This window comes from Paramisgurnus dabryanus, chromosome 5, assembly GCF_030506205.2.
Source record: "Paramisgurnus dabryanus chromosome 5, PD_genome_1.1, whole genome shotgun sequence".
Classification (NCBI taxonomy): domain Eukaryota; kingdom Metazoa; phylum Chordata; class Actinopteri; order Cypriniformes; family Cobitidae; genus Paramisgurnus; species Paramisgurnus dabryanus.
In genome coordinates this window covers 34463224-34475612 of record NC_133341.1, presented here as the reverse complement: position 1 = coordinate 34475612, position 12389 = coordinate 34463224, and the positions used below count along the sequence as shown (strand labels likewise).

Sequence of the window (12389 nt, the reverse complement as noted above, 5' to 3'; positions counted from 1 at the left end):
CATAAAACGACACATTTTTGCAAAACTTTGTTGGATACGCGTAAATAAACTTAGTATCTCAGGCAGCACAAACACAGTCCTGTAGGCCACCATTGTTGAATCCCAAATGTCTATAGATTAAATAAACACATGTGCATGATGTCACCATTATCACAGATTTGTATTTTCGTACTTTATGGAAATGACAAGGTGCTCACAAAAACTTGCATCTTGAAACCCGTCTTCAAGTTTCCGTTTGCAGGACCCCAAAACGGCATTGTCGTCTAAGCGAAGAGCCAAAACACATAAAACTTTCCCAGTTTCTTTGGAAACGTTGTCACGTACACAGCCTAGAGAAAACCAAGCAATAGAGTTGGTTATTTATTGATTTTTGAAACCAAAGACAGCATTTCAGTTGCAAAGTATTGTACAATATAAGTAAACTTCAGTAATACACTAAATATTTTATAGGAATGCAAGTTTTTGGTCATATTGTGCTTTAATGATAACTGGCTTTGCAATTAAATCAGCCGTCCTCTTTTTAGAAATTGTTTTTGGATACTGTTGTATGCAAACAGTAATTTTATTCTGGTTAACATAAGTGCATTGTTCTTTTAAATATTCTCCTGTGTGTCTGAGCAGTTTGGACAATTTTAGAAACATTGCCCATGTCTGACTCTATTAAAATGTTTGATCTGCCAAGATACAGAATGGTCCAAACTTAAGAGGGATGAAATGTTAAGCATATTTGTACTTGTTTTGTTTCTCTCTTAGTGCGATCTGTGCAAGGTTGGGTGAGATCTGAATGTTTTGAGATGTTGTGAGAGGTTCGAGTGTGTTTCTCGTCTGATCTGTGCAATGTTTTGAGAGGTTTGAATTTTTTGAGATGCTGTGAGAGGTGCGACTCCGAGTGTGTTTCTCGTGCAATCTGTGTGTTGCTGAGAGAGCTCAAAATGTTTTGAGATGTGAAAGGTCTGAGTGTGTTTGTGTATGTATTCACTCCAGTGAATGAATAAGTCTTGAAAAAGTGTCCGGTCTCTGTGTGATAACACACTTAATGGACTTTGAATGCTGCTCAGGTGTATGTGCATGTAGAGAGACAGTCTGGAGCCTGAACTTACATCATATATTAATGGCTCTTTAACGATAGGAAACAGCAGAACGACAAACAACAGCGCTCATACACACTCCATCTTTGTGTGTATATGTGTGTTGTCAGCCTTTTGGAGCCGTGTGTTACTGTATTTTTAATGGTTTTCTAATGATGAGGCACAACTGTTAGGTTCATGTTCAAATCTCTGGGCATTTTATTTCTTAGCGGAGACCTTTGAAGGCTGATAAGTTCAATCGTTCAAACTATTCATTCCACATTTTGATGCCTGACATATAATCGGAAATGCACTCGGGTCTATCTCTGTAAAATGACTTCATTCAGGGATTTATCTAGGGACAGCTGTGATTGGTCCATCTGGTCAGCACTGAGAAAAGTACCGGTTACCATGTGATGATGCACGAGGTGCATGGTATTACAATTGATATGTGGTTTTAAAAAACAGTAAACATGCAACTGTATGTTAATACTTTTTAATAATGTTTCTGTAGCTCAATTTGTAGAGCATTGCATTAGCATTTACAAGAAGGAAATATTGCTACATGTGCATATCGGGATATTTCAACACTGTAACTGGGTCATTGACAGAAACGGTTTGGCAAGATGAGAAATTCAAAAATCTTTAAAAAAAACTTTTAATCTAATGTACATAGGGTATTTATGTTGATTTTGTGCAATAAAAATTTACATTTGCACCATTTTTATGAAAGTTATGATTGAATGGACCTGAAAATGTCAAATGGTGTAACCCCCAATTGCGCCAAAGAATGAGAAGTATTAAAAAAATTATCCACCTTGATGGCATGTAAGCATAATCATAATATATAATTTTATTATTTTATCTAAATGTAAATTTTAATCCGTTTTTTTTGTAATATTTGTCCTGACATATGTTGAAAACAGTTTTCGTAATAATATTTGAGAAATTATATAAAATGTATGTAAATCATATTACACCAAACTAGATGATTATTTTTTATTCCACATTTTTATGAATATATTTTCATTGAAAAAAATACTAATTGCACCAATTGACACAGACTGGTTACACCACATTGACATTTTTGCTATTATTCCCCAAATATTCTTTCAAAATTAAATAAAACCGGAAATTTTAAACTTGGTCCTCAAAAAAGAGAATGTATGCAAGTAATCTGCAAATGTATTTTGAAAATTTAACCCTTTTACATGTAATTGATTGAAAATAATTAACGTCACGTCATTGATACATCTATTCTCAAAAAAAAAACATGCAATATAATTTATTTTAATGATACAAGATTCATGGGAGTTGTTTAGTTTTGATCAATGGCAGAATAGTACGCACTGCACGTGCAACCAGGATTTTTGTAACCGTGCATACTTTGTACGTGTAGGTCGCGCATGCATGTACAGGAGATGTAGTATGTAGCCCAGCATTGCATTTTGTCATAATGATGAAACATGTATGAAACATCTGCTTACACGTACAAGTGAAATAAACTATGCTTTCACTGTAAAAAGAATGCAGCATTTTTGTCAAATCAACATTTTTTTGCTTCTTTAATGTAATTTTTTTATTTTTATTTAATGTAACATTAACAATTTTAACTTGTTTTTATAAGTTATTCACAGGTCAAAACATAAAGTTGAAATTGACATGCAAAACCAAGTTATTTTACCCAAATTTAACCCTTTTACATGTAATTGATTGAAAATAATTAACGTCACGTCATTGATACATCTATTCTCAAAAAAAAAAACATGCAATATAATTTATTTTAATCATACAAGATTCATGGGAGTTGTTTAATTTTGATCAATGGCAGAATAGTACGCACTGCATGTGCAACCAGGATTTTTGTAACCGTGCATACTTTGTACGTGTAGGTCGCGCATGCATGTACAGGAGATGTAGTATGTAGCCCAGCATTGCATTTTGTCATAATGATGAAACATGTATGAAACATCTGCTTACACGTACAAGTGAAATAAACTATGCTTTCACTGTAAAAAGAATGCAGCATTTTTGTCAAATCAACATTTTTTTGCTTCTTTAATGTAATTTTTTTATTTTTATTTAATGTAACATTAACAATTTTAACTTGTTTTTATAAGTTATTCACAGGTCAAAACATAAAGTTGAAATTGACATGCAAAACCAAGTTATTTTACCCAAATTTAACCCTTTTACATGTAATTGATTGAAAATAATTAACGTCACGTCATTGATACATCTATTCTCAAAAAAAAAAACATGCAATATAATTTATTTTAATCATACAAGATTCATGGGAGTTGTTTAATTTTGATCAATGGCAGAATAGTACGCACTGCATGTGCAACCAGGATTTTTGTAACCGTGCATACTTTGTACGTGTAGGTTGCGCATGCATGTACAGGAGATGTAGTATTTAGCCCAGCATTGCATTTTGTCATAATGATGAAACATGTATGAAACATCTGCGTACACGTACAAGTGAAATAAACTATGCTTTCACTGTAAAAAGAATGCAGCATTTTTGTCAAATCAACATTTTTTTGCTTCTTTAATGTAATTTTTTTATTTTTATTTAATGTAACATTAACAATTTTAACTTGTTTTTATAAGTTATTCACAGGTCAAAACGTAAAATAGTTGAAATTGACATGCAAAACCAAGTTGTTTTACCCAAATTTAACCCTTTAATATTTAATTGATTGAAAATAATGAACCTCACGTCATTGACACATCTATTCTCAAAAAAAACATGCCGTATAATTTTTTTTTAAATCACAAAATTCATGGGAGGTGTTTAGTTTTGATCAATGGCTTCTTATCTCTAAACTAACTGTTCCAATTAAGGGGAGGCTGGGGTGGTCCAGGACCTCCTATGGGCATTGAAGGACCCAATATAATTGTTGGAGCTTAGCTAGGGGACCCCCATAATCTTGGACATAATTCGAACCCTAAACTTGAAGAGTGACAGGAAGTACTTGGTTAGGTTTGTTCTTGATGACAGCTTCCTATTAAATAATATCCTATTTTATTCGCCAAATAAGAAATATTCAATATATCACGTCTCACACAGCACCGCACTGTGTCATATCGTATAGCAACCCTTGTATCGTATTGCCAGATTCTTGCTGATACACAGCCCTAGCATTTACATATACACATCTGTCAGATGCTTTAATCCAAAGTGACTAAGGGCCGCTTCACACCGGCTGCGTGGCGTGTCTGTTGCGTGTCTTTCGCATGGCACCTGTGTGCCGTTTTCTATGCCCTTGCTTACCAGAAGCGTTTCTGACGCGGCGCTGCTGCTACTATCCTATGTATGTTTCCTTTTGATAAACTGACCTGACACTTCGAAGACGCTTGCGTGTGGCGTGAAAAATAGGCGTTGGTCCTATTCCGAGCATGCAGCCGGTGTGAATCGGCCCTTAGAGATTTTTGTATATGTGTACTTTTAATGTGGATTCCCTGGGTTCAAACCCATTTGCACTGCTAACCCAACGCTCTACCACTAAGCTATACAGTTAGCAGCAAAAAGTTGTGGATTCGAGGTATAAAATTGAAATTGCTTTGGATAAAAGTGTCTGCCAAATGCATGAATGTAAACTTAAACAACCAAAACAATTTGCAGGACCTCTTCTGCATTATAAAACTACTGTATGCTAGTTGGTGCATACAGTGCTTTAGCTCCACTGAAGTGCCCAGAAAAGAAACAGCTAGGATTAAAAACACCTGTTTATCTACTTATCACTGCTGAGCGTCCATAGAGGAAACTAGCAGCTCCTGTAAAACAGAGGAAGATGTGTTACAGGCTCCAAGTTAGTGCAGAAGGCCTCCTTTCTCTCTTTACTCGGTGGAGTTTGTTTTTGACAGTCCCTTGGCTTGCTTACTGGAGCTTCCAGACATTAACGCATGATTTTCTCCTAAATCTGCTTTGAAACAACATGGAATTTGAAAAGCGCTATACAGATTAAAATGACACCAGTCGATGCTTTACATAGATTGTAAAGGTCTTTCCTCTTTTCCTCATCATTACCGTAAACGTGAAATTCAAGATTGACTTTAACTTCCCCAGTTTATTTGAACGTGTCGTGTTTATTTGACATTTCTCATACCGTGAGGTGGCAATGATGTGTGGATCTGCGCGGCGAGCCGTTGGAATGTTCAGGGTCAGGTGATCGAGTTTCGAGATGACCTTGTCAATTATGTCTCGGCATAAACATAACCATCCGCTCGAATATCGACACTACACGTTCACGTTGACACGATGCTTCCTTAAACCGGTGATTGGTGTGAGTGTATGCATTTATTACAAGATTGCAGGAGTGTTGTATGTGCATCCACCTTAAAAAATAGTCCCACTTTAAAAGCACGATTTTAAAAACGTACAACTTAAATAACACACATGCATTGGTGAAGAATTTAAGTGCTTTAAACCCAAATATGAGCTTCATGTTTCTGCATTACAAACTGAAGGATGTCAAAATTATCGTCCATGGTCATGGACAGCATGCCACAGATAAGTTATGTAGTTTGAAAAAATAAGTCATAACATTCCTCACCGACTTTATAATCGACTCAGACATGTAGATGAAAGTGTGAATGTGGAGCAGGAATCTGTTGGAGTTCTCTGACAGATTCTCTGTGATTGTGAGACTGCGTGAATAGATGAAAAGTGTCTCTTTGTGTAAAAATCTCAATCCTCTGGGCCTTTATTCAATCGTCCTGCTGACAGAGAGAAAGAGATTTTGATTGAGTTCAGACTCATTCAGTCAGTCGCTCTCGCTTGACAAAAGCCAGCGGATAAAGACACAGTTGTAGTTCTCTTTTGTCTGTAGTCCTTCTTTTATCTTTTCTTATCCCGTCCTCTCACCGCCGTCTTACTTTCCTGCATCTGTTGTATTGATCTGTTTTCTATTCACCCACGTATGCTCATTATCCACAGACTCCTGCCGGTTTGATTGATGCCTTTGGGTTTTGATTGACAGGCGTGTAGGGAATTACTGGGATTGTGGATGTGGCTGGATTTGGGATCGGAGGTTACAGGTCATTTCTTACCACACAAACAAACACTGTCACGTCTTCATCTAGCTGTGTGTTTGGGACACCTGACTGACTTCTATTGTTATTTAATCATGCTCATTATAATGACTATAGCCAGTTACTAAGCCAGAAAAAACTTTCTGCATTTTTTGGATGTTAATCCAAAAGACTTTCTGTGACTTCATTTCAAAACTTAATAGGTTTTAAAAAATGTTTTTCGAGTTTTAAAAAGTATGCACATCCAACATATCTCTAACAGGTCCAGGAAAAAAATATAATCTTTCATAAAGATCTATACTGATCAAAAGTTTGTGTTTTATTTTATGAATTAAGGAAATTAAGTAAAAGTCTGTGCAGATTCTCCATGTGTATTTGCATATTTTTAAATATAAAAAATAAATAAAACACTTAAAAGTCGACTATGACATGCTTTAAAAAAATTTTTTTTTGGTCTAAAAATAAGACATGTTCTAAAATAAATACCTATAGATGATACCCCTAAATATGAGTTTTGAAGTACACAATCAATTTACATTTTTTACATTTACATGATCAAAAGTTTGTGTTTTATTTTATGAATTAAGGAAATTAAGTAAAAAGTGTGTGCAGATTTTCAATGTGTATTTGCATATTTTTAAACATAAAAAATAAATAAAACACTTAAAAGTCGACTATGACATGCTTTAAAAAAAATTTTTTTTTTGGTCTAAAAATAAGACATGTTCTAAAATAAATACCTATAGATGATACCCCTAAATATGAGTTTTGAAGTACACAATCAATGTACATTTTTTTGCATGTGGCAGATACTTAAGTGATTTAAAGTGCATTACAATCTCTACAATTTTATCAATATGCGTGTACCCTGAGATTCGAACCCACCAACCCAAACTTTTTGCGCTGCTTATGTAAAGCTCTACCACAGCTACAGAAACTTTTAAAAAAAGTTGCCCTGTTGCATTTTTTGTGATTTTCATAAAAGTTTCATAAAATGCCTTTCGGAAAATTTTCTTCTATAAAAATCTAAACTAGGGCTGTCACAATTATTAAATAATCGCGATTGTTTCAGATCACCGCAATGATTGCATATCTCTTTAAAAAACACAACGGGGAGCTGCAGCGCTTGTATAAACAACATTGTAAAGCCATTCAATACAGTGGAAAAAAACATTTAAAGAAATGTTGCAAAACTTTGATAAGCAGTATGAACTGCTAGGTATAACATACATTTCCAAAACAGCAATTCCAAATTTAGGAAAGTGAAGGATGCTATAAGTAATTTTTTTTTGCAGCCACTACAGACGTGTGGTCCAGTACCAATATCTTCTTAGTAGGATCATGTGTGAAAATTATTTCATGAACAAAAAAAAAGAAGTAAATGTCAAAGCAATAAAACAGACAATTAATCGTCATAATCATCACATTTTATTAGACAATTAACTGCCAGACAAATTTCATAATTGTGACAGCCTTAATATAAACATACAAATATATCAAATAGAAGAACAGACCATCTGCTTTCAAACAAACAAAACAGGAAAAAAACTTTTCATCCTATCTTCCTTTTTTAACCTCTCAAATATGGGTAGGTTTCTTCAAAAATACCAAATTTTGAGCAAAAACTGAAATAATTGCATTTCTGTGAAGCAATTTTGTTAAAGATCAGATTCAGAACGATTATTAAAACATAAAAAAAATTAATTCGTTTTGCTTCAGTTTTTTCCAATCGGGGAAGAGCCATCTAGTGGATGATATCAGAATTACAGATTACCGTAAAAACTCGCCAGGAAAGCGTCATTGGCAGGGAAATGTTTTCTCTTAAAGGTGGGGTGGATGGTTTTTGAAAAACACTTTGGAAAAGGGAGTCGGGCCGAGTACCAAAACACACTTGTAGCCAATCAGCAGTAAGGGGCGTGTCTACTAACTGACATGGTTGCCTGGGTTGCGTATGCGTGGGGCGGGTCTTTTAAGGGGCGTGTTTGTTTAGGTTATTTCAAATATCAACATTGGCTTTCAGAGATCATGCACCCCACCTTTAATTGACGAGATAACTCGTCAATGGCGGGAAAAGAGTTAAATGCACATTTATGTTTAAATAAAAAAAATTGTCTTATCATAAAAAATGTACACAGTTTTTAACCTTTATTTGATTAAAATGTAGAAAAAAAAATTAAAGATACCTCGCTCTCTCTGACAGTCTCATGAAACACAGTGTTGGCATTGTATTTTGTGCTGAATGTTTTCTGTGTGATTGAATGGCTGTTGTGTTTGTACGTAACGTCTCACAGTGGCCTCTGTGTTTATGGCTGATTTACAGGACATTTTTTAACTATGCACGAGAGGGTTAAATCCATCTGTGTTTGTGATTCATTGTTTCAGTATAGAAACAAGTCAAAATGTTTGCCATGTCAATGAAATCTCATGCCGATTCATACATATTTTATTTTGTTTTCCTTATTTCCTTTTTGTATTTTGATTGTTTCCTTTTCTTTGTAAGTCGCTTTGGATAAAAGCGTCTGCTAAATGCCTCAATATAAATGTACATTTTACAAGGTGGCTAAATTGTATAAATTCATACGGCCACATTTTTTCGTTTTTTTATGATTTGCTTTCGCCTGTGACGTTTGAGTTAGGTGCGGGTTTTATTATTGTTTTTTTATAATCATACGACTTTGTACAATTCACTTCATATGAATTCGTATGAATTATCCAGATCAGGCTTGCCATGTATGCATCAGTAAGGCATGGTATACAGTTTGAGAAATTTGGTGTGTTTATGTCTCAGGGTCCTCTGTCGTCCCCATGTCGAGCCATAGTAATAAATGAGTCGAACTGTATACGCTCACAAATCTGTAAAAAAGTGTGTCTGCACTTCATAGGATTAAAAATCGTCCCTTAATTTTGTGTGTTTGACACACTAGAAAGCTTTTAAACACAAACACGGGCTTGCATTCATTCTTTATCTCGACTGTTGTGTCATGTTTGAGTGTTTAATATAAGCAAAGCATTAGTGAGTTTAGACTACTCATAAGTGAATAACAACATCAGTTTGCTGTTAGTGAAAGAGTCAGATTTTTGCACATTAACCTGCGTAATAGATGGCTACTTATCAAATAAACAACTAAGACGTTAAATATTTTAATATGTGAGAGAACAGAGATTTGTGGAGTGATATGCATGACATAAAACAACTATATAAAAAAATGGTCTGTTTAGCACAAACCACCAATCAGAAGTACCGCTTAATAAGCAACTTTATTTTATGTCACAATGTCAAAATGATAAATGTGATCCTTCAACACCCCCTCTCTCTTTTTAACAGCTCACAGATGTGGATTTATTTTGACTGGAGGTTTTCTGGCCAGCTTCTATAAGCACCTTTGTGGCCATCTATATATAAAAATACAAATACATGTGTGTGCGTTGGGCCGCATGCTCACATTCTTGTGGGAATAAGAAAAACACGGCAGCTTTACAAGCCTGTATCTTAACTTTTCACTTTCTGAACACTAATTACACCTCTCAATCTCACAAGAGAAACTCAGCTTCAGTCAGATTACTCAATGGCACAAAGCACGATTGTTCTCCCAACAAGGTTATTTATATTATGTTGAATTTTAAAATTACATTTATTTTATTCTAAAGCAAAAAAAATATTTGGTTGTCATTGGTAGTCCTCATATTGTGTACTATATTTATTTCATTTTTAATCATCTGTAGGCACTCTCAGAAATAAAGGTACAAAAGTTGACCTTTTCAAAAAGGTACACCTTTGTACCTAAAGAGTGCATATATTAGTACTTCAAAGGTACATATTGGTAGTTCAAAGATACATATTTGTACCTAAATGGTACATATTAGGACCTTTTTTAAAGGGTACTGGCCCAGTGACAGCTTTATTTTTTATTTTTGACAGTGGGGCTGCTAACTTGAAGAGCTCTGAATTGCATCTGACATGTTTGTTTGTGAACTAGCATGTTTTTTATCAGGCTCTTGTTTTCAGCAACTTTACTTAAATGTATTTAAAAGGTTATTAGTAAATAGGCTTGTTTGAGATGAGCAAATTCTGTGCAGAATCGATCACCGGTGATCGCCACGAAATACATGCCGGTTATAAAAGTGTCCGAGTTACGTCCAGTTGCTCTTCACCGTCTGCGTTGACGAAAAGTATAATGGGAAAAGACTTGCTGAGACGACACAGCTTAATGCTAATTGGCCCCGGGAATGTCAGCTGATGACTTTGTCATTCGTATAGTAGTTTTTATATTTTTTCAACATGTTATTGAATTATGACATTTGTATTTTTATTTAATTATTTTAAACTTTTGTATTAGTGCTGAATTATTTGTACTGTGAGCTGTTTATATTTCACACAACAGAAGATAATTTGACATCCCAAAATTTACTAAGTATCCTTTTCCAGCAATGAACAGTTCGCCTTCATTGATTCTCCTTGTAAACATCTTCATTAAAATGCATTTATTGGTATTTCAGTTGCATCTATTTCATCTGTGATAAAATATGCGAACGCGATCTCTGCCTCTGCTGAGATTTGTGGTCGATTGGACTGTGAGATTGGTGAAGTGGCCGACTTCAAAGCTCTTTATTCACTTCTACCCTCACTGCATATTTTCACAAATGCTATTGGTATTTAACAAAAATTTTCGCTCAAAACCCTCAAAAATCTCTACTTCTAAAAAAGTATCATTGGTCAATATCATAATATATTTGCTAAACCTCCTTTAATGGGTAAAAAAAAACTCTTGCACTTTAACGTAAACGTGCGCCATCATTTATTCAATTCTTCTTCTTTGCACTTAGAGGACTTTGCTGAAAAATCAACATGGCGTTTAACTGATTTTGCCAACGATGAGGTATTTCTGAATGGCCTGAGGCCGAGGTTAAGCAAATTTTAAAGTTTTTGATAAACAAATAATATACATGTGGAGAGCATTCGGTCAAACTATTTTTTGATGGAGGTGTTTTTATATACATCCATTAATCAATAAATTTATTTCTATTCATTATACTTCTGAAATAAATGTTTTTGTCTTTTTAATTTGTAAACTGTCTTCAGGCAACTTTTCCTTGTTTATTCGAAGATTATCTGTGGTGTTATTTTCCCAGATGCTGTGACTTTTCTTATTTTAAAATACGGGTTTGATTGGCAGTTTGAAAATCTGCAATATTCAGTTTCATCTCTTCTAAGAAAAAAAGTAATTTTTGAGTTGACATCCCACCTCTCCCGGCCACTACGGGTGGCTCCCGCATATTAACAACGGCTCCCTGTTGCCTGCAAATGATGTAAAATATTTTGGAAATGTATTATTTGAGAATGTGCGAGTTAGAGAGGTCAGATTTGAATAGTTTTTACAAGGTCGGATATCTGAAGAGACTGACATAGGGAGCGACAAGATGAAGTGAGAAAGTGACAAAGAAAGTATCCTGATTGCTTTCGCTGTGGGCGGGCTTACAATCAACCTCTTTCTCTTTCTTCAGTTCAGAATACCAGTGTAGTTTATTTTAGTGAAAAAAAAAAGAAAATATTACCTTAATTACGATAATCTGTAATTCTGCTATTATCCACTAGGGGTGCTCTTACCCAATTTATAAAAAGACTGAAGCAAAAACCCATTTTCAAACATGTTAAACTCGTGTATGTTTTGATAATCATTCTGAATCTAATCTCTAACAAAATTCCTTAACAAAAATGCAATTATCTCAGCTTTTTGCTCAAAATTTTGTATATTTTTGAAGAAACCTACCTACCCATATTAAAAGGTTAAAAAAGTAGAACAAATGAAGATAGGATGAAAACATTTTCTTCCATTTTGTTTTTGTTTTTAAAGCAGAGGGTCTGTTCTTTCATTTGATATATTTGTATGTTTATATTTTTATAGAAGAAAATTTTCCTGGAAGGCATTTTGTGAAACTTGTGAAAATCACAAACAATGCTGCCGGGCAATACAATAAACAATAGTATTACAATCTGACATGATAAGACAGCCTCTGTACATTGGTGAGGTAACTGACATCTTTCCCTCTTTGTTTTAAAAACAGCTAATGTTCTGGACAGCATGCTGCTGAGGAATTCTGGGAAGTTGTCAGAAGGTCAGGAGACAGGAGGTGCTGGACCGGCTGAACCACAGCGCTTCCTGTGGTGTTACTGCTACCATCACTGCCCTGAGGACTCAATCAATAACACATGCAGGTATGAAATACACTCCTCCATAAAAAAAAATCATCTGCACGCACACACACACACATTCATCTGTGTGTTTT

At 34.7% G+C, this 12389-nt stretch overlaps 1 protein-coding gene across 4 annotated transcripts in view; it reads left to right on the top strand.

Annotated features, from left to right (window-relative positions):
- Positions 1 to 12389, top strand: part of bmpr1ba (bone morphogenetic protein receptor, type IBa) — a 61031-nt gene that overhangs the window by 33065 nt on the left and 15577 nt on the right. For all 4 annotated transcript variants that reach the window (XM_065251023.1, XM_065251021.1, XM_065251022.1 and 1 more), the window contains one exon: positions 12168 to 12318. In XM_065251023.1, coding sequence (XP_065107095.1) covers positions 12168 to 12318 — 151 coding nt within the window. The remainder of the gene's footprint in view (positions 1 to 12167; positions 12319 to 12389) is intronic.